The sequence below is a fragment of the Morus notabilis genome, unplaced genomic scaffold, assembly GCF_000414095.1.
Source record: "Morus notabilis unplaced genomic scaffold, ASM41409v2 Scaffold697, whole genome shotgun sequence".
Taxonomy (NCBI): Eukaryota; Viridiplantae; Streptophyta; class Magnoliopsida; order Rosales; family Moraceae; genus Morus; species Morus notabilis.
In genome coordinates, this window is record NW_010357121.1 from 280,467 (window position 1) to 303,259 (window position 22,793).

General features: G+C 30.1%; 3 protein-coding genes across 4 annotated transcripts; 1 reads left to right on the forward strand and 2 right to left on the reverse strand.

The window, feature by feature from the left end:
* The first annotated feature begins 5,223 nt into the window (after positions 1 to 5,223).
* Positions 5,224 to 7,788, forward strand: LOC21404943 (ras-related protein RABH1e). The gene is made up of 6 exons (XM_010089292.2): positions 5,224 to 5,453; positions 6,190 to 6,260; positions 6,510 to 6,598; positions 6,870 to 6,981; positions 7,117 to 7,207; positions 7,358 to 7,788. The coding sequence occupies exons 1-6, from the start codon at positions 5,337 to 5,339 to the stop codon at positions 7,499 to 7,501; spliced, it is 624 nt and encodes a 207-aa protein (XP_010087594.1). The 5' UTR covers positions 5,224 to 5,336; the 3' UTR covers positions 7,502 to 7,788.
* A 1,578-nt stretch (positions 7,789 to 9,366) lies between these two features.
* Positions 9,367 to 11,196, reverse strand: LOC112091758 (putative pentatricopeptide repeat-containing protein At1g12700, mitochondrial). The gene has a single exon (XM_024166149.1). The coding sequence runs from the start codon at positions 11,194 to 11,196 to the stop codon at positions 9,367 to 9,369; it is 1,830 nt and encodes a 609-aa protein (XP_024021917.1).
* Positions 11,197 to 17,066: 5,870 nt separating this feature from the next.
* LOC21404944 lies at positions 17,067 to 20,630 on the reverse strand. 2 transcript variants are annotated; one of them, XM_010089293.2, is made up of 7 exons: positions 20,478 to 20,630; positions 19,389 to 19,503; positions 19,020 to 19,090; positions 18,620 to 18,904; positions 18,338 to 18,431; positions 17,896 to 17,998; positions 17,067 to 17,475 (listed from the first exon to the last, which is right to left on the reverse strand). In XM_010089293.2, exons 1-7 carry the CDS (start codon positions 20,499 to 20,501, stop codon positions 17,394 to 17,396), a joined length of 774 nt encoding a protein of 257 aa, XP_010087595.1. In that variant the 5' UTR covers positions 20,502 to 20,630; the 3' UTR covers positions 17,067 to 17,393. The 2 variants fall into 2 exon arrangements, with proteins under 2 accessions (XP_010087595.1, XP_024022032.1); XM_024166264.1 differs by having other exon boundaries at positions 17,896 to 18,007.
* Positions 20,631 to 22,793: the final 2,163 nt, after the last annotated feature.

The window sequence follows — 22,793 nt, forward strand, 5'->3', positions numbered from 1 at the left end:
AGAAGAAAAAAAAAAAAAAAAAAAAAAAAAAAAAAAAAAAAAAAAAAAAAAAAAAAAAAACTATCTGGGAGAAAAAGTCGTGGGCGTTAGTTTGTTAATTCGAGTTTTTAATTTGAACTGAGATGTGATTTATGTGAGAATTTTTATTGTAACAAAAAAATTAAATATGATTATTTATAAGAAATTTTTATTATAATAAAATTTAAATTTTAAACTTAAATTGATCAAATAAACTGATCAAATTCTTATTTTAAGTTTAATTCTGCCACACGGCAGAAAAGGTGATGGTTTTTGTGGTCATGGTAAACGTCAATCCACACCAGGTACTTTTTTTGTTCTCATTTTCTTGATTTCACAAGCTGGTCAATGAAATTGAAATAGTGAAATCTTTACCTCTTTTTCCCATGACCTTCCAAGAAATCATTTCTATTTTAGTGTTGATTTACTACGTACGCTTTTAGGCATTAATTTTGTATTACACTATTCAATTATAAAACTTCTTATATAACTATTTTGACAAGCTAGATTGATGATATTGTTGTGATTTATAAGTTTTAACAATGGTTTTTTATATTTTATATTTTTAATTTTTGTTATAGATCCCTTCTGTCAAAGAGCTATGTGGACAATTTAGCAAGATCGGTGACCTGCGATGAGATTGATAAAAATAATCTGATTGTTTAGGACTATTGTTTTCTTTTCGTTTCTCTATGATGAATGTGATGATTGTTTGAGAAAGTTATTTTCAAATTAAAAAAAATGCAAAGAACGCAACACAATGGGTGCATTTAGAACTGTTAATAACGTTTCTGTACATTTTTTGAGATATAAAAATGAAAACGGTTTACAAACTGCGTTTATTTAACAAATGTTTTGAAAACGAAAACAAAAATAAAAAAAAATTGTAAAATTTATCTAAAACCATCAGAATCGTTCTAATGTTATCGTATAAAATATTTATTAATTATTTAATTCTAACTTAATAAGCAAACATTTATGGATGAACAAGCGTTTCAAAATTTTTGATATATCTTACTATTCTTCTCTCCTTGAATCAACTAGTGTATGGGCACCGAGAATCTTCTTGGACCTTTCTAAACTCTAAAAGTGAGAGCATTGAATACGTAGATGGAGGCCGAAAAAAAGAAAGAAAAAAAGAAAAAAAAAAAGAAAATTACATGTACACCCCAAATTTTTATTAAGGAACCCCTAAATATTTAAAATTATTTTCTTTTTAACATCCGAATTTCATATAATTCCACAATCATTCTTATATACATCCCATGTTTAAATCACGTTGTTAAAATTTGAAATTCAAGTCCTATTGGTTGATTGATTCATGTATGAACACATCTACAGACATATACATCTTACCTACAATTACAATACGTACGTACGTAGAGAGAGAGAGAGATGTACATTGGTAGATTTGCATTCACACCAAATACCTTAATTGTTAAGGATGTTGACCATTCTTAAAAAATAAATAAATAAAATAAATAAGGATGTTAACATACTTGCAAATGTATTCGTGCAATATCAATTTTATGCACATGCAATGTTGGTGATATATAAGATTTTTTTTCCCCCCACTTTTGAGATGCCACCCTATATGTGTGGCGTGTTATTGGATCGAACAATGATTTATTTTAACTTCCTATTTTTCCAAATGAAGAAAAGCTAATTAATTAAAATTTTAAAATTAAAAAAAAAAAAAAAAAAAAAAAAAAAGGTCTTCAAGTTGTAATTTGTAAAGGCGTGGGAACGAACTTTTCCCATTAAATTGCGAAGTATGCGCAGAAAGGTCTAATTGAAAAAAAAAAAAAAAAAAAAAAAAAAAAAAAAGGGGCCAATTGAAGAAAGGAGGTGCTTCGAGGAAATAAAGTGCCCTTCAATTTTCGACATAGGGTGGTTTGAATTAAGGCTACTTTTGGTTTTCTCTAAAAATATACACGAGATCATGGTGATTGGTAAATTTTGCTTGGATTGATTTTATATAAAACAATTATTATTATTATTGTTTAAATTTATTAAAATAATTTATAGTAAAATATAATTATAAAACTACCCATTTTATTTTTCCTTAATGATTTAAAATATTTATATTTTAAACGTTTGTTTAGAAGTTACTGAATATACTATACTAAGTTTTACTCAAATATTTTTAATAATGATAAAATATTTAAAAATAAATGAATCAAAAATTAATTTTTTTATTACATTATTATGACCGTTAAAAATATTGAAATTTACAACAATATATCAGAATAAAATAAAGAATTTAAAATACATTTTTTTAGTATTTTTGAGTAAAAATATTGTGATAGAAAAAGAATATAATTATTGCACTAAAGTATCTATATTTTATTCAATATTCATCTTCATAATTATTTTATACATACTTTACCAACAACTAAAATTTTACTTCTAATATTTACAACAACTTTGACAACAACAAAAAAAACAAAATTACCGAATACCTATTTACTTCTGGTCATAATATCTTTTGACTAACAGCGCAATTATAACAAATATTTTTAAAACTGTCTCTTATATGATTTTCAACCCTCTTTACTCTTAATTTCTCACTCATTTTTAAATACACACCGTATATAATTTTAAAATGATTTAATATACTTATTATACACCCCTATAATTCTAAAATTATCCATAATGTTTCCATAAGATTATTTCATCTCAGCCATTTCATTTTTTTTCTGGCAACTACTATTTTTTCCTTATTTTAATGTTCTCGTTTCTCTATCTATTTCCTTTTTTTTTATGAAGGCTTTAGAGATAGAGCATTTTTTTCATACGTAAATAACATTTTAAATACTAATATAATATTTTTTAAAAAATTATATATACTGTGAATAAAATATTAAAATAAGGAAAAAAAATAAAATAGTGGCTATAAAAAAAATGAAGTTCCGTCAAAAAAAACAAAAAGAAAAAGAAAAATGAAGTCGCTGAGAAGTAATAATTTTATGGGAATATTAATTTTAGAATCACATGGGTGTCTAATAAAATGAGAACCAACTTTTGTCATGTATAAATCTAATATCTTTTAGTGTGGTATATAGTATATACAAGTTTTCCATTTATATTGCTTGCAAACAAGCTTTTAATTACCTGAGGTTAACTTCATTCTTGGACGTGAACTACGGTTTAATTTGCTGATGACTTTTTCGTCCAAAAGAAGAAGTTGCTCATTCTGCATCATTTGTATTATAGAGATTATAATGTGTTGTTAACAATAAATTAGAATACAAGGTATGATCGCAAGTTGATCAATGGAAAACTCTCTCCATAAGCATAAGCATAAGCATAAGCATACATATTAAATTGAGATCATCATATGGTATTACAAATTGTATATTCAAATATTCATTGACATAATATTTAGATAGAAAGTTAAAAAGGGAATTACCACCATAGTCTAATTAGACAAATAAGAGTGCGTTTGGCATGGCTTTTAGAGGTTGTTTTTAGCTTTTTTTTTTTTTTTTTTAAGAAGTCAGAACAGGATGGGGTGTTTGGCAAAACTTACTTTTATCCAACAATTTTTAAAAATTACTGTCCCATAGCAAAATTTGAGAAGTAGGTTAAGAGTTGCTTTTCCACAGCAGCTTCTGCTATCATTATCCAAGTTTACTTAAATGGCCTAATAATAAAACTTAATTCCCAATCAACTCATTTTATTTCTTTCAAATCAAATTAAAAAATAAATTTTGTTTTAAATGTTTATTTGAAAATTAAAAATCTTTAATAAATATCTTATGCTAAATTTTAATAATATATTTTATTATAATGTTATAAGTTTGAAAAATAATTTAGCTTCAGTTCTTTACGTTATTTAATTTCTTATAGATATATAATTTATCTCCTTGAATAAATGAATTTATTTTTAGAGATGTTTTAATTAATACAATGAAAATTATATTTTTTTTATTTGGTGTAAATATTATGAATATTGACTATAAAAATAGAAGTAAAACTAATTATAAGTATGTGTGCTAAAGTATGTCTATTTTAGTCATTATACATCTTCACAACAATTTTGTACATAGTTTACCAATCACCTAAATTTTTGCTTCTGATATTCACAACAACTTAAAAAAAATTACCAAACACCTGCATATTTCTGGTCACAGCAAAAAAACTAACTAACAGCACAACAAAAGTAAAAATTTTCAACAACACAACAATACCAAACTGACCCTAAGGCTAGTTGTCTCAAACAGTGCTTTTGACTTTAAAAAACTTTTTTGGAACAAGACACTTCTTTTGGAACACTACTTATTAAAAAAGAGCTTATGAAAAAAATATTATTTATGTTTTTAACCTTTTATTTATGAATAAAAAATAAAAATTCCACTCATATTCTTATTGTACATTTTTTTTTTGTAATAATAAGAGCTTTTAACTTATTTACTAAAAATTTTAAGAGCTATTTGAAATAAAAATGTTCTTTTCTATACACTATTCAAACACTAATTAAAAAGATTTAATTTATAATTCTCTTCTTTTATTGCTTAAAAGTAAAACATAACCTCTTCTAAATATATATCTTAAGTTTATTCAAAATATATATCTTCAATTTTTAATCTCATCAAATGTAAACTTTTAAATAAGATTTTATATATAAATATCTTATCTCTGTTAATAATTAATTTTGACATTTAAAATGACCAAACTATCCTTAAGAAAAATATAGTAAATAAAACTAAAACTTTTCAATATTCTAAAAATAAAAATTGAAAGCATAAAAAGAACCCATTTCAATAGTATTTTGGATATTTTTTAAGTTAAAACCGTAAGTTTAAAATTTGTTTCTTTTTTTTTATTTAAGGGTACTTTATATATTTTATGCTTAAAATCAATAATTGATTGTGAAAAGTTATAAATTTAAGTATTAAATTTAATTTAGAAGTATATAATTAATGAGATTAAAAATTAAAGATATAATTTTTAAATAAACTCGAAATATAAAGTATAAAAATATAAATATCCCGATGTAAAGTCATATGACCCTTAAAAAAAGAAAAAAAAATGAAAACTTATAAGGGAAATTTGAGAAAAATGGTAGGGGCAAATTGGGCATGGAAAAAAGTTCAAAGATTTTGACTTTTGCCGTCCTCGTCATGGCTGGCGGTTTCTTCTCCCCACTGCTGATATATAAATAGATTAAGACTCAAAAACATAAACAACCATTTTCGGTCATTTTCTTCCCTCTCTCCATACTTTCTCGCACAGAATTTTCCTCAGATTCAGATCCAATCCTTCGTCTCTCTCTCTCTCTCTCTCTATAACGCCATTTTCAGAATCGGAGAAAAATGGCGACGGTCTCACCTCTGGCCAAATACAAGCTGGTCTTCCTCGGCGATCAATCCGTTGGCAAAACCAGCATCATCACCCGCTTCATGTACGACAAATTCGACACCACCTATCAGGTATTTCTTCGATTCGATCCCATTCAAATTCGAGAACGATCCTTTTTTTTTCTGTTGATTTATTGGGTTTCTTGTCCGAAATTTCCTATTCAATTTAACGGATCGTCGTTGATTTCTGTTTCTTAGATCTTAATGATCATTCCACCGGTTCTTTAATATGCATATGCGTATAATTTATGCAAACATATTTGATTTCTGGATCTTGATGTTCAGTGCCTTGTTTTGATTTTCATTCCCAAGGTTTTGATGAGTTCGTCGCCAATTGGATCGGAGAAATCTTTGTTGTTGTGTTAATTGAAAGAATTCGAGATGGATTTTCAATTTCAAGTCTTTATATATATTATCTTTATTTATGATTCAAGGAAATTGTGAAATGATGGTTCGTAGAAATCTTTATTGGTGGACGTAGCTTATACGAAGAGACATTGAAATGGAAATACTTAATTAAGATGTTATTTTGGTGAACTTATTGAAAAGGTATCGTTAGGTATCATACAATTATAGCGGGACTTGAAATTCCATCCACCTAAGACAATACACATTCACTTTAGCTATAAAAAATCCAAAAAGAACAGAATTATCTAACTATCTAAGGATCTTGAATAAATATTGTGATACATGTGAGCTGATTGTGAACCTTTTCTCTACCGTTGGGAAAAAAATAATGTTGTTTTAACCTCTATGTAATTCCTTGCTAACAAGACTATGATTAATGGTTTTGCTATGTAAATTGCAGGCTACCATCGGAATTGATTTTTTGTCAAAAACAATGTACCTTGAAGATCGGACAGTTCGTTTGCAGCTTTGGTTGGTTGCTCGTTAATATTTTAAATTTTGTGAAAAATATATGCTTTATAATGTTGTATCTACTTGGTCTTGGATCAGAATGCTCGGATAAAAAAAAAAGAGTATGGGTTATTTATGGAATGTGGATGGTCTGGTGACTCGTTTTGAAAGCAAACCTTTTCCTTCTACGCAAGTTTATTCATTTCCACATGACCTTGTTCGTTCTTTTGACATTGAGTGTTCTGAAATTTCATGTCTTTTACTCTGCAGGGATACTGCAGGGCAAGAAAGGTTTAGGAGTCTTATTCCAAGCTACATCAGGGATTCTTCTGTTGCAGTAATTGTTTATGACGTAGCTAGTAAGTATTTCACAGGCATTCTTCTAATTTGAGCTAAATGTAGACTTTCTATACTTCCTAGTAAGTTTGTCCCATAAATGGTTCTCCATTAGAGATTTTGAATTGGTATACCACGTATCACTGTAATTGATTAGAGAAATGAAAAGGAAGCGTGCACATTATGTTGCTGAGAAATTTTGTATAGATGCGACTCTTGGCTCACAAAATTAAAATTCCACTCCATCACACATCCGTTTATGTCGTTTTTCCTGGCTATGCTTTCATCATACAGATAGGCAGTCATTCCTGAATACTAGTAAATGGATTGAAGAAGTACATACAGAACGGGGTACTGATGTTATCATTGTTCTTGTGGGGAACAAAACTGATCTTGTTGATAAAAGGTTAGGAACGAACTGATAAATTATGGCCTCACTCCTCTTTTTATTGAAAAAAATACATTATTTTCCTGCTTTGATAATTTCTGTATCTGGGACTGAACTGCTTTTGATCTCATTATTCTTTTGCTGATTAAACAGGCAAGTTTCTATAGAGGAAGGAGACTCCAAGTCTCGTGAGTTTGGAGTTATGTTTATAGAGACCAGTGCAAAAGCAGGATTCAATATCAAGGTAACAAACAGATATTACTTAAGCTGATCCTGCATAGCCTATATTTCAATCTTTCTTTAAAAGGAGAAACAAATTTATGCATCTAAACGCTAAGATCATAGGCATCAAACAAACTCACATTGCACGATCCTCTTCTTATCTGATCTGCAGCCTCTCTTCCGCAAAATTGCTGCTGCTTTGCCAGGAATGGAGACCCTTTCCTCCACGAAACAGGAAGACATGGTTGATGTAAACCTGAAGCCAACTGTCAATTCGTCACAGACAGAGCAGCAAGGGGGAGGTTGTGCATGCTAGGATCATACTTTGTTCAAGACATAAAGAATCAGTTAGGACAGTCGGAAATTCAACCAATACAATGATGATTCTGAGATCAGCCTGGCAGGATAAATTTACCAAGAGACCTAAACTCTGTTCCCACATTCTAACGATGATATATTCCTCTGTGTTGTATTTCCATTCCATTTGTTTTTAGATGCATTATTCTTGAAACATCAACATTGTCCTCATAAATTCATATAACATCGTGTATTAATGATTCATTGCGGAGAATTTTCATAGAATATACCAAGATTTCAGATAAAGATCTACTGGCAACATTTTGAAAGAGAGCAGACATATAATATAAGTAGAAGTATAATCCTTTTTTTTTTTTTGGTGCTTTTGCCCCTTTAATTTTGAATTGAATTGGTAAATCGTTCCCTTAATTTTTCGTTGTGGTAAATTATCATCGAATTTAACAATGTTGCAGAGTGCTCCAAATGAATGAATAATATGATTCGAAATTTCAATCTTTTCCTTCAAACGTGCTCGCTTAATGAGTACGATGGTGTATTTCCATCTAAATTTTTAACAGTCATTGATTTGGAGTACTCTATAACAATTATGAGGGATATTTGTCAAAATTAAAGGCTTAAAGAGAAATTCCGATTGTAAAAAGTTTAGGGAGCAGATGTCTTTTAGGCAAGCCTCTTCTTCTCGTAAAAACGCTAAAGGAAAGATGCTCTTATCACCACCGCACAAACACAATATATGAGATACGAATGGTAGTTGTTTCTCAGAAGGGTTTTCTTTTAACCATTTTTTATGTGGTTATTCAGAAGGTATATTGGTTTTGATATTATTCGAATGGTAGTTGTTTGGGCATGTTCTTTTGACATTTTTGAGTTATGTATTTGAGTGTAAATTTTGAGTTGAGTTTGAGTGATAACTTGAGTTAAAATTGTAACTTGAGTTTGTGTTTGGTTATGTACATTTGAGTTATGGTTTGAGATAATAATTTTTTTGAGTTTGTGTTTGAGTAAGTCAAAACTTGAATTTGTATTTAGATAGTATTTTAATAAAAACTCAATGCTGATGAAAAATTTTAATAGGGTATATGGGTCTAGTTTTATTCGCCTTTTCGTTGTCAACGCATAGAAAAAAAAATCATCTCAATCAGAATTAAAACGAAAAAGTTATAGCATTTTTAAGAATAGAAAAAATCATGTTCATTAACTTGAGTTCGAGTTTCTGAACTCGAGTTGAAGGGAAAACTTGAACTCGAGTTTTAGTTCCAAACTCGAGTTCAAACTTGAGTTCAAACTTAAAAAAATATAAACTCGAATAAAGTTGTAACTCGAGTTACTTTTTTTTAAATTTTTCGCTCAAAAACATAGTTACCGAACATGCGCTGTTTCTCAGAAAGGTTTTCTTTTAACGTTATTATGTGGTTATTCAGAATGTATTGATTTTGCCGTTTTGGATCATTGTAAAAGTATATCCTCCGATTACATTTAACTAGTTTTATCTTGAATGAATGAATGGTGAATTTCTTGGAAAATTCAAACATTCATAAATTATTTATTCATGAAAAGAAAATGACAGGCTTGAGCGGAACATTTAAAAAATAAAATAAAAAAGAATTAATTTGGTAATCCAATATGGGATTCAAGGAGTTCCCTAACATATGTTCGCAGCAGCTTACAAGTTTTTCACACATAAATACAGATAGTTGTTGGTTTCTACCCCCGATCTACAACTTCATCCTAAATAAAACTGTTACAATCAATACAATATCACATATCCAAGGCACTAAAGTTCAGAAAAAGTTCTCGAGTTATAATAAATACACTTACAAAGAATTTCTTCCCTGCTAAAACCCTTTTCAAATGACTTACACCTCATAAATCCTTTTGGAACATTGATCGCAAAGAAGGATCTAATTTCCCACTAGAAATTAAATCAAGAAACATATCTACAGTTGAAACATCTGCATATAAATCCCTTTTCCCCATTTCATTAACAAGCTGCACCGCTCTTAATAGATCGTGATTACGGACAGATCCTTGGATCATTAAATTAAAAGTGCCATTGTTTGAGGGGTATCCATTCTTTTCCATTTGATTGTGTAAGCTTGTGGCTTCATCCATAAGGCCTCCACGAATAAGTCCGCTGATCATTACGTGATATGTTCTAACATTAGGTTGAAGGCCTTTGGATGGTAATTGAGAAAAGAGATCCTTTGCAGCCACCAAATTGCCAGCTTTACACAACCCTCCAATGAGGATAGTGTAGGTCACGATATTGATTGGTAACTTCTTCTCTTCCATATCTTGAAATAGTGACACCGCCTCTTCAAGTTGTCCATTGTTGCATAGGCCATCGAGTAAAATACTATATGTTTGAATATTTGGAATCGGACCACAATCTTGCATCTTGCAAAGTAGCTCCCAAGCAGTCTGAGTTTTCCCTACTTTACAAAAGCCACCAATAAGAGAGCTGTAAGTTACCACGTTTGGAATAAGTCCCTTGGATGGCATTTCTTCAAACAAACTAAGGGCCTCGTCAATCCTCCTATTCTGGCAATAACCATTGATCAAAATGCTATAACCATGAAGATCATGTTCACAATCCTTGTCAAGCATCATATCAAATATTTTCCTTGCCTCATCCATTTCTCCTCGCAAGCAATAACCGTCCATAAGTGAAGTATAGGTTACCACATCAGGGTTGAAGCCTTTCTGTTCCATAATCACCATTATATGTTGTGCATCTGCAACCATCCCTCTTTTGCTTAGCATATCAACCAAGACAGTGAAAGTGTGTGCATCAGGGGTGATATTTCGACCTACCATCTCATTAAATAACCTCATAGCCTCTTCTCGCTGGCTTAATGTGCATGCTCCGTGAATCAACGTGTTATAAGTAACAACGTCTGGAACGATACCTTTACTAGTCATTTCCGATAAGAGATTCAAAGCATCAGCAATTCGTCTGTGCTTGCAGAGGCTGTTGATGACTGTACTATAAGAAACTACATCAGGCTTGCAGTTCCTATGTTTTTCCATGTTCCTAAGCAACTGAACAGCTGCAGTAGTGTTGCCCACTTTACAAAACCCATTTAGCAATGTGTTGTAAGTAATGATATCGGGCTTAACACCTCCCCTTGTCATTTTGTGGTAGCATTCAGCTGCCTCGTCGACCATTCCTTGTCGCAAAAACCCTTTTATTAGACTCGTTAGGGTCACAGCGTCTGGTTCATAACCAAATTTAATGAATTTCCCCAACACAGACAAACTAAAGCCCATGTGGTTAAGATGACAAAAGCAATTAATCACAGTGCTGAGAGTATAGTCATCAGTTGATAAACTACGAAGTCCCATTCGGTTGTACAGAGAGACCACCACAGAATAGAGTTTCATTTTGGCAATTTGGGCCAACAATTGATTGAAACGAACAACAGACGGCAGAGGACGCAATCGGAGCATTTCATCAAACCCGTTCAAAGCATCTTCAAGAGTTGTTATGAGTGGTTTTTGTTCAAAGCTTTTCCAATGGTTTTTGGTATGAGTGGTTTTAGTATTCGTCTTGTTATGGGCGCTATTATTTGGAGAGTCTTTAGAATGATTGGGAGCTATCAAAATCTTGAACAGAGACGGAGGAGAACACATACCTCCAAATCCAATGGAATCTCTGTTGAAGAAAATACGATTTCTCTCCAAGTTCAGCATCTATCTCTCTTCTTCTTCTCAGTCTCAGAAGCTCAATATGAAGAAGAATGGCCAAGTGGGTGGGCCCGTGGGGGAAATCTTGAGGGTTTCTTTTAGAAGGCATTCTTTCGGTAAAATAGAAGTTTTTCCATCTCTGGGTGGGGTCTCTCTTTTTAATTTTACTAGAATTTTATTGACGGGAGAGAACGAGGAAAATATGTTAAGATTTGAGATGAATTAAAATTCATAGGTTAATAATTTACGTAAGTTAATAAATAGGTTAAATTATTATTTTTATTCATAACTTATCTGGTTATTAATTATAACTTAACAAATTTGTCCATAACTTATCTGATTATGAACCATAACTTGATAAGTTATAACCTATTAATTTTTATAATTAAAAGTTGGCCTATATACTTTTTTAAGCTTTTCATATTGGCCTATTTTTTACTATTTCCGTTTATTGACCTCTCCTCTCATATGCTTACTAATGAGGTACCGAATAAAACAAAGTTTTTTTTTTACTGTTTTTAGTAGACCGTCTTACCGGTATGATCAGTTTTTAACTGTTAAATTTTATCAAAATTAAATGAGATTTAAAAAATATGCAGAACATATAATTTTTTATATACATTTTACGGTTGAAAACGGCTGAAAAATGAAAATATCAGTAATTTTATTTTTCTAATACTATGGGAGAAACTCTCTTGTTTTTTTTTAATAAAAATATAAGTTAATAATAGTATATTAGAAAGATAGACTTGGATTCTATAGGGACTATGTATAAATACGAAGCAATACTATTTCCCAAAGTTACAGACACTCTGGACCTTTTTTTTGAACTTTTTATTCTAATAGTGAAGCGCGCGAGGGGTAAAATCCAATAAAAAATTAATTTCACTTATAGTAAAGTTCTGTTTACAATTTAGTGTCAATTATTTTAAATTTATTTTAAAGATAATACTTTCTCATTTTCATAAATTTAATATGCGATATATTTTAAAAGATGTCTTAAATTAATTTTAAGTGCGTTAGTAGGAACTATCAAGAATTTCTATCAATTTGTTTAACTAATAAATTAAAATTAAAATTAAAACAATTTTATTTTAAGATAATTCAAGTTAAAAAGTACTTCAAATGGTGATTACATTAAATTATTTTAAGTTAGAACAGGAATAAAAATAAAATCCTATTTATATAACATAAAATCAAATAAAAAACTAAACAGGGTGCACATATGGAAAAGAAAAGGATGTATAACTAAGGTCATATTTGAGAAAATTAATTAGAGTATACATATGGAAAGGAAAAAGATGTGAGAATAATTATTTCAGTTGTTATTTTTTCAAATATAAAACATATTTAAAAGTGAATCAAATAGAAAACTAATTAGAGTGTATTAGAAGTAGAAAATATTTAAGGATTATTATCATTGATGCTTCTAAACTTTAGAGTTATTCCCAGTTTGTCTCATAAACTTTAAAAATTCTCACTTTACCCCCTGAATTTTGAATTGTTTCCACTTAACTCCCCTTTGTTGTAATTTCTGTTAAAATTAGACGGAAAAAGAGAGAGTTAATCTAATATTTAATTAAGGATATTTTCAAGAAAATTATTTCATTGTAAAAAAATACAACAAAATTAGTCAAAAAATCTAACATATTTAGAGGATTGTAATAAAAGCATTTGAGTAGGAATATGTTGGTAAAAAATACTAGTATAGCTACGTGCGATACACTTATGGAGTCGTAATTAAAATTTTAATAACATAGAATACAAAAAAAAAAGAAAAATATAAAAAATAAAGTGTATATAAATAGTAGTTTAAGTGAAAAGCTTATAGATTAAATTGATGAAATATTCTAAATTATAAGATAACAAAACGGAAAAGAAAAAAAAAAGAGCTTGAGCAAGGAGATTATTCTGATGAGAAAGTTTAGATTTGAGGTAAAAAAAAGAGAATAAAAATTAGGAGAATATTAGTGTAAATGACTATGGTAACTTTTCTATTCTATGACAAAATAACTTGATACACAAATAACAGTAATTGAAGTCATAATTGATCATAATTAAAGAAATTATTCCGGTGAGGATTATTGAGATTAGAAGTTGAAGAAATCTATGAGAAGGTGATAAAATTAAAATGTAGAGAAAATGAGAGAGCAACAATTAACTATGAAGTAGTGGGGGTAAAAGACTACAGTATAATAAATAATGAAGCTAAAAAAATAAAAGAAAAAAATAAAGCACAAAAAAAAAGATAAAAAAAAGATAAAAATCATTTGTAAAATATAATAGTAGACAAATAAAATTAAAAAATAAATAAATAAGTAAAGTATAAAAATGGAGTTAAAAAGAAATAAAAAAAATAAACGGTTTTAAACAAATTATAGTAGATAAATGAATTAAGGAAAAAAAAAAGAAAAAAAAAGTAATGCAAGAGAAGATAAGAAAAATAAGGGTTAAAAAATTAGCCCAAAAAAAAAAAGAAAAAAAGGGATAAAAGTATTTTTTTTTTAAAAAGCAACGCACAAAAGTTGTGCGTTTTGGACGAGAAAAAGTTACGGTGAGTAAAAGAAAAAACAATTTAATGAATAGAACGAACATCATGAAGGATAAGAATGTAAATAAAAAAATACCTAAAGGTCGGAAAACAAGGTAAAAAAAAGTCAAAAAGCAAAAAAAAAAAAAAAAAAAAAAAAAAAAGGGGAAAAAAGCCTGACCCTCCCCCCAATACAAGCAATGAGCGTAGAAAGCCTGACACTCCTCCCAATGCAAGAATTAATAAGAGAAACCGTATTGATAAACTTTCGAGAATAGGAACAAGAAACCGACAAATGCAATAAAAAGAAGAGAGGACGTTAAAAAAAAAAATTGAATTAATTACAAAATTTTTTTCATTCGTCCGAAAGAAATCTTTAAAACGTAACATTCATTTTTATTTAATAATAAAATAATAATAAAAATATCTTTTTTATTAAGAAATTTAACAGTTTTTAATATGTGTCACATAAATAATAATTGATGTTAAATAATTTAGAGCACAATTACTATTTTAACCACCCACTCAAATTTTTTAAGTCTAATTTACATACAATGTAACTAAAAAAATAAATCTTCTTCACTCCTAATGACACAATTAATGATGGATGTTTAATAGTTAAAAGTTAATTAAAATTAGTTTTAAATCCATTATATTCAAACCATAGAGTTATCAAAATACCCCTAAAATAATTGATTAAATGTTAATTTCTGTTAAAAATTTAATGGAGAGGTTTTTTTAATATTTAATTGTTCAGAGAGAACGTATATTACGTTTTAAAGATCAGGAGAAAAAGTGTTATAAGAGTTATAATATAGAAAAAAAATTTGTAATTTATCCAAAAAAGTATTTATTTATTTGTGCTAGTTTTTTTTTTTGGTAATTTGAGAGCTTTTTATTTGCTGCATGCATTTCTTACAATTTTTATATGAAGATCTAAAATTTCTTTTAACATTTAAGTTGTTCTTATTCATTACTCTCATAATATTGAGTTTAGGGGGGAAAAAATAAAACATAATGTTTAGGAGGAAAAAAAGAAAAGAAAAAGAGCTTAGTACAGCACATTTAAGAGGAAAAAAGAAAAAAATAGAAAGTAAATTACTTATGGTACGCATAAAAAAATATTTGAGAAAATTGTATGACAATAATGTTTAGACAAGGCTACATCCGAGAAAGAATTATTTCAAGAGAGCAATTGGGGAGAAACAATTACGAGGGTTACTTTTAGAAAAAAAAAAATTACAAGAAAAAATGATTCAATAATTACACATTTGAGAAAATTTATTTTAACAAGAGTAAATTAGAAAAAACAAATGTTTAACAAGGTTCATTTGAAAATTAACAAAACAAAGGTAGCAGAAAGTAAGGAGGAAAAAATAAAGACCAAAAGATGTTAAGGACTAAAAACTGAAGCAAAAAGCAAAATATAGGCAAAAAAACAGAGAGAGATCCATTGAACAAAGAATTTTTGTTATATATACGATGGAGATTATTTATTTAGGCACATATAAAAAATACATTTGAGATGGTTTCATAAAAAATAAAAATAAAAAGTTTAGATAGGGACATAAATGAGAAAAAATTATTTCAAGAGCACTATTAGGGAAAAAATACTTATGAGGACTCTATTTGAAAAGAAGGAAAAAAAATATAAGAAAGTATGGTGAGGAAAATGATAAGATGAAATAAGAGGGACTAAAAAACAAATAAAAAAGGAAAGAGGATAAAAAAAAAAAAACCAAAGGGAAGAAAAGTAAAATCAGAAACATAAAAAAAGGACAAAACGGGGAGAGCCGCTTTTGCGGCTTTTATATATAGTAAAAAAACATGCTAAAAATTTATAAACGTTCCAATCAAAACTAGCATTTTGGTCAAATATCACATATGTATACTTTACTAGAACATGTGTGAGAAAAAATATATATTTTAACAGGTAAATCAAACAAAAAAAAAAAAGCTAATTAGGCAAGACATATGAAAAAAAAATAGTTGAAAGGATCATATAGAGAAAAACATTTAAAAACATAATAGAGACATATTTAAGAGAAATTACCTTAAGCGTGATAAATTAAAAAAAAAAAAAGTTGCAAGTGTTGCCCGAAAAAGCTGTCCAAAAAAACCATGTTTGGGAAAAAAAATTGTTTTAGTGGGTCCATTAGAAAAAAAAAAATTTATAAGGATCACTTTTCATATATAAAGAATATTACATGAAAAAAAAATTAAGTAGACTCATTTGTAACAAATTACGTAAAAGGAGCATGAGAGGGAAAAAAAATATATTTGAAAAAAACACATAAAAAAAAACAATGGCAATGTATATGAGCCTTGGCAGAAAAAGTGAAGTAAGGATACATTTAAAAGAAATTATATTAATAGAAATAAAACAGGAAAAAAGTAATTCGAAAAGATACCTTTCATCTCTCTCTCAAGAGATGCGGTTAGAATTTTGAGTTTAGGATCTCTAGTTAGTGCCGGAGTTTGGCACTGCTAACGGCTAGTCGTCGGCCCTTGAGAGGGTGGCTAAGGTCATACAGGTCCGGTTAGTCGTTGATAGGCATGTCCATGGGCGATGGAGGCACAGATCTGGTGAGCTGGAGTATAGTGGTGCCTTGCTCTAGACTCTCGGCGCTCTCGTTGATATGGTTCAGGGGAGGGGCGATGGGTGTCTTTGGGGCGACTGGTGTTAGAGTTGGAAGCATTACGGATTCTGTCGGCGCGAGAAGTGGGAGGTTTCTGACAAATCTCTTGTGTGGGGGCTTCCTTGGCTTCCTTTATGTTTCTCTCACTTTCATTTTTATCACCGGTGGTCGTGATTATTCTGGAATAACTCTGCTTAAATCCAATTTCTTCATAGATATAAAAGAGGAGTATTGGGTGCAATGACTATTTAAATCCAATTTCTCCATAGATATAAAAGAGGAGTAGTGGGTGCTTCTAATCCTATTTTTCCAATATGCGCTCATCTTCTCGCTACTGTTAGATTTTAAAATCTCATTAAGCATCCTACCAGTAGGGGGGAAAAGTCTAAAAAGGTCTAAAAATTAAAAAAAAAAAAATCCAAAAATTAAAAGATGCTAGTTTCATTTTTGGTTTTTTATTTAAATATATTTTTTTAATTATTTTTCTTCTTTTTTTCACTTTAGGGTTTTTGATCATTTTCGTAGTCAAAATCATAGATAACCAAGAGAATATATACATTCACCTATCAAAAAGATTTGCCTATTAAATACAACACAATCCAATGTGTACTTTTGAACGATTAAAACAATGTATACCTTCTGAATAACCCTAAAATGCAGGGGAAAAAAAGAAAAAGGTCAGAAATTCATATTTGCAAACTGCCATATTCCACTCTGTATGTCTCTGAAATTACCAATTTACAAAGAAAACTCGATAAAAAAAATATGAATATTTACATCATAAAGGAGGTGTAGTTAGTAACAGTATTCAAAAGATAACTCCAGAAAGCAATTTAAGGCACGCGTGAGAAGGCAAAAGGAAAACTCATCAACCACAAAATAAACACATCACCACTCGGCCAAACACTATAAAGCTCTATCAAATCACAATATTTACATCATCAAAAAGTAAAACTTTAGCTATAGTTTTCCAGAGAAAACTTAAGACAAAGTTGGGACATGAATCAGGTGGGCTGGATTGGAAAGGTGGATCGTCAGACATGAATGATGCCATCAGCAATTTGCTGTCTGACTTTCAGTGTCAGATATATCAATACTAAAGTCCCCACACTTGACCTGGAAAAAGGAGACCGAAAAAAAAAAAGCATGAAAAAACCTCTACTTAAACAGTATCTTATTTATTTTTGGAAAATGTTATTTAGCCCGATCGGGCTATAGCCCCATAAGTTTGTGTCTGGTGGGGCTATAGCCCCATAAGTCAGGCAGAATGGACGTGCTCTTTATTGTCCGTTAATGTCTTTCATGGGTTAGGTGAAAAAAAAAAAGGATGAAAGTATTGATTAAAGGAACTGCATGTACTAGGGGAACCCGTTTGTACCAGTGCGTGTTTTGTTCATTGAATTGCAAGTTCGTTACCTCCTACTTGTAAAAATTTAAGTTTTCTACCAAATTGATGATATGCTAAATAAATAAATACAAAGACTTTAAGAACTACAATTGTAAGATACTAATTTTTCTAGTCAATTCAACACTTACAAGATTGAGAACAGCAGCACAATTTTCCTTGAATCAAATGAGGTAGCTCGTTTATATCTTCTCCAATGGTTGTTTGTTACTTCGTGAACCCTGTCAGTTTTATCTGTTGAAACTATGAACAATGAGAACCATCTTTTAATTCAAGTAATATGTCGGGCTTTTTTGGAGGGGAAAAAAAAACTATTAAATGTTTTGTGGTATTTCCAGAGAAAATAGAAATGATTTCTAAAAACCATCTTTTGAGGGAAGCAAGAAATTCACTATATACTTCGGTTTTCAAGGCATCATGTCCATCTAACTATCACAGATGAAAGCCTTAAAGATGTTTGATGACTGGAAGAATATCTAATGTTTTGTACTACAGGTAAAGTGGAACAAAGCAAAGGGAATTGTCGCTCCCAGTGAAGCTGCTCAAACAGATAGCTTAAAAATTCTTATGTACCTCTTGGACTTGTAGTTCCGTAATTCACTAGGAGTTGGATAAGTTTCTCGCCGACATTTATGCTTGCCTGTCTCCTCAATGCCTTCTGCAAGTGCTATAAGCAACGAATGGAAACATTGGAGACAGAGGAAAAACATAAGCAATCTAAATCTGAAACAGCAATAATATTTGGATGAGTTTAAAACGATTTTGAAATTTTCAGGTGTCTGCAATTGCTCTGTAGTTTCTAATTTTAAAGATCTAAATGATACTACAAGAAGACGGACAGATGAAAAAACTTACAATTGGGGCACTCTCAGTTTTCAAAATTTCAACAGTTTTCTCATTGGATTCAGGTACTTGCAAAGATTCCCTTTCCATATCTATATCTACAACACATGAGGAATAGGTATCTGCACTAGTCATCTGAAAATCAATGCAGTTCTGGCAGTTCAATTCTGCGTCCATGCAGACCTGATCTATGGGTGGATTAGGAACTTCTAGAATTCGTAAGAACGCCAATTGAGAAGCACATTGTAAATTGTTGCTCTCTTGGGGCAAGACTGATATACTGTAGACATCTTGGGTCTGCAAGAATGAAGGGTTCAACTTCAAAATGCCGTCAAAGAAAGCAAAAAGAAAAATCTTCATCAACAACTGTGAAAAAGACGCAGCATAGGCAACAGCACAAAGCGTAACTTACATGTGAGTTTTCTTTGGGGTATTTTAAGCTTTTGGGAAGTGAAGCCTCTTCAACAAGAATAGGCAAAACATCTGAAAATCAAGTCAAGATGGCCATCTAAGATGCTTACGCGGATAAACTAAGAGCAATTGCAACCCACACCAAAATGGTGTGGAAAAGGTGAATTGTTGTGTTTCCACTGTTCATTCAACACCCTTCACGGCAAATTGCCATAAAAAAATGTCGCTGGGTTGGAGATGAAACCCAGCAGCAATTCACCTTTTCCACACAATTGTGGTGTGGGTTGGAGTTGCTCTTAAGGGTTGGAGATGCTCTAATTTAACTAGATTCACAAAAAAAGACAACTCTATGCCCAAAAAAAACATATACCTTGAGAGCACTGATGTTTGACCTCATCAAAGCTTGGTTTTACTATCTTGACTCCTGAATAGTTAACAAGTAGGTTGCAGCTTTCATCCACAATTCCCTGGACAAACGGTTTTCCCTGCAACAAAATATGTGTTAGATCGACGCATGCAAAAATCAATTATGATTTACTGTGGCACATTATCTTTTATTTTGGTCAAAAACAATCCCAGCTCAATCTAGAACGGTGAAAATTTAAGAACAGTAACAGCAATCAACTTAACGACTAAAGCCTCATACAAAGTAGATAAATTGCATGCGAAAATCATGTATAACAAACCAAGTATAGAGAAAGCCGTGCAGAAATGAATAGATTTACTCACAATATGAAATTAGATAATCCGATCTCTAGTTAAAGAAAATAACATGTACCCATTTGGACTTTTGAAAGCTTAGGAGAACTTTTCCCCACTTGTGAGTTGTGACCTGACTAGTACTTTACTCATTTTCATTCCTTTTTTAAGAGAGGTGGAGAGTGGGGAAAAGAGTCAGAATTACAGTATTTTAATGGCATTTAAGCAAACCCATCACAGCTAAAGGTCGATTATAACTAAATACTTCCTCCTTAAAATTCAATCAAAATTAGAATTTATACTCTGAATGGACCAGAATTGCTAGTATGTACAATAACCTTGATTAATTGGAACAAAAAGAATTTATTTATTCCAAGGGCGAGGGAATTAAATTGAATGCGAGAAATCCAGGTCAAACATCCTCAGCAAAAAAAAAAAAAAAAAAAACCAACAACAACAACAAAAAGCACAAAAATTATTCTATAATCACCCTAAACTAACCATGCAAATCTAGTGGAGGCTAAAAGAAAAACAAAGATTTTCATTCGAATCGTATCACATACTCTTTCAAAAAAATCCAGCCACAATTGCGTCAAAAAGGAATTAAAACGCATAAATTTAATATCTAAACGAAATGAGTAAAAACTTCAAATGCGAGTGAAAAGCAAGATCGCAGAACCAAATCTTCAGAAAGTTTGCGAATTTCAACAACAAATAGCTCAATTAAGAACCTAAAATGTGCGAAAAAAGAAAGAGCTACCTCCTCGTAGGGCTTAGCGGCCATTGAAGAGGAAAATGTGGAAGAACGAAGCTTCCTTTTTCTTCACTGATTCCTCTGAGCTCTGAGAAATGTGTGACTGTGAATGAGAGAGAAAGTTAGAGAGATAGAGAGAGAAAGACAAGAGCTTGGGATATGAACGTTGTATCGGAAGAAGAAGCTATTTTATTTTTACGTTTATTTATTTTATTTTTAATTTTTTTATTCAATATAATTGGCGCGATTCGCCAGAAAAGGCTCCTGTGACCCTGTCTGCGATATCGACCCCCAACGACCGATTCTTTTTACAGTGTTCCAGCTCTTTATTTTTACCAAAATAGCCCTCTCTTTCCGATTTAGTTACCTTTTCGTTTATTTTATTTTATTTCATTTCATTTTTGGTTATTTATTATTTTGTATCCAACATTTTATTTTTTTTCTCAAGAATTTCGATTTCATATTATCTATACGCTTGGTCAATTACTAGTTTAGACCGCTTAAATGACGACGTTACTCTTTCTAATCATAATCAAGTTTATCTCAAATCTAGTAAAGTCAATTTTTTTTTTTATAAAGTAAAGTCATCATACGTTACTCTTTCTAATTATAATCAAGTTTATCTCAAATCTAGTAAAGTCAAAAAAAAAAAAATTTTTGATAAAGTAAAGTCATCATTTTGAAGTGAGTAATATCAACATTTCATTTAGAAAAAAGTATAAATTTAATTTAAGAATTAAAAAATATTCAAAATGGATGATATATATTTTGATAAACAAATATAGAGCACAAAAGAGTTTAACAACCCTTTAAATATTCTAATATGCTCCTCAATAGCACACCTTTTGTTTGTTACTTTTTATGATACTTCCTTTTATTTTTATTCTCTTTCGTTTTTAATGGGTATTGTATCTGCATAAAGCACAAAAATAAATGGAAAATATATTAAAAGAATTTGCAACTCCCGTAAGGAGAAATTACCATGTTTCTTTTTGTGCTTTTATTTTTTTATTTTTATATTTTTTTCCTTTCTCCTCCTCACTTCTTATCCCAACAGAAAACTCTGACAACAAATATATGTTCTATATTTTGCTATAATTAATATAGTTAGTACGAGCCATCATCTATGTCTTGCAAGCCATCAATAACTCCGTCCCCACAAGTATTGGCTTTCTAGGTTAACCACTTATTACATATGGGACTGTGGGGTTGGCCTATTTATTTAGACATATCCCTTCAACAATCTTTTTTTTTTCTTTATTATTCTTTTTTACATTACCTAAAATAAAGACAAGTAAAACTCATTTCCCTGGATTTGTGAATTAGAATCAAGTTATTATTAACTGCCAAATAACATGATAAGTGTTAATGCTCTTTTTTTAAGTGAAATTTCAAGTCATCCCACAAGATGATCAGATGTGATCATCTTAACATGTGAGATTTTGCCTACCACATGCCCCAAAACCATAGCTGAAGATAATATTCTTCAACTCACCTTATAAGTTAATTATTATTGACTACCAAAGTATGTGGAATTCAGGTGAAATCAAAGAAAAAGTTGAAAGTGCGATATTAATTATACGTTCAGGGATAAACTTCTCTATTCTATTAACTATTTTTGGTTCATTCAAAAATTTAGTCATTTGGTATACCTCCTCTTTTATTTTCTATCATTGAGCAATCTCTACGAGAGCTAGATTTACCTCATAGTTGAAATTGTAAGGTGTTTTGACTTTAATCTCTCGTAAAGGGAGAGTATGTTTTAAAGTTAAAGCTCTCATTTTACTTTTAAGTGTCTAACTAAATAGAGATGTAGCTGAAAAGTGACACGTCACTTTTATCCCATTATGCGGTTTTGTTATACATAAAAATATATTACATAGTTAAAAAAACTAATATTCTTTGCTTAATAATTTTAGATTCACTAGTTATGTTGGATGGGGGGCAAGCACTCCTTTTATAGTTTAGCCCAAATGTTAAAAAGCTTAACATTTTCTTTGTTATTTTCCCCCCCTCAATTTTCAATTATTATTTCTACCTAACTTTTTAAAATATATATATATCAACTACACCTTAAACTTTGACTTTTAAATATATTATTATTTAATTAAAATATCAACTAAACAACAAAACAATTATACTTCCATTTGCATTCACAAACATTTTAGAATCTAAAGTTAAAGTTTAAAATTTAACTCTATTACAAGCTTAGTTCAAACAGGAAGTTAAATGAAGGTAAAAAGTTGCTACCTTATAATTTAGTTTAAAATTTTAGTTTAATTAACATTCATTTTGAAAAAAAAAAAAAAGCTCCGCCACTAA

Bases quoted from the DNA above. Each gene is read 5' to 3' on its own strand.
- LOC112091758 (XM_024166149.1), bottom strand. From the start codon at position 11,196: ATGCTGAACTTGGAGAGAAATCGTATTTTCTTCAACAGAGATTCCATT.
- LOC21404943 (XM_010089292.2), top strand. From the start codon at position 5,337: ATGGCGACGGTCTCACCTCTGGCCAAATACAAGCTGGTCTTCCTCGGC. The intron at 6,261-6,509 runs GTTGGTTGCTCG...TTTACTCTGCAG, and splicing joins ACAGTTCGTTTGCAGCTTTG to GGATACTGCAGGGCAAGAAA. The intron at 6,599-6,869 runs GTAAGTATTTCA...TTCATCATACAG, and splicing joins AATTGTTTATGACGTAGCTA to ATAGGCAGTCATTCCTGAAT.
- LOC21404944 (XM_024166264.1), bottom strand. From the start codon at position 20,501: ATGGCCGCTAAGCCCTACGAGGAG. The intron at 19,091-19,388 runs GTATATGTTTTT...CTTGATTTTCAG, and splicing joins CAAACATCAGTGCTCTCAAG to ATGTTTTGCCTATTCTTGTT. The intron at 18,905-19,019 runs GTAAGTTACGCT...TCATTCTTGCAG, and splicing joins ACCCCAAAGAAAACTCACAT to ACCCAAGATGTCTACAGTAT.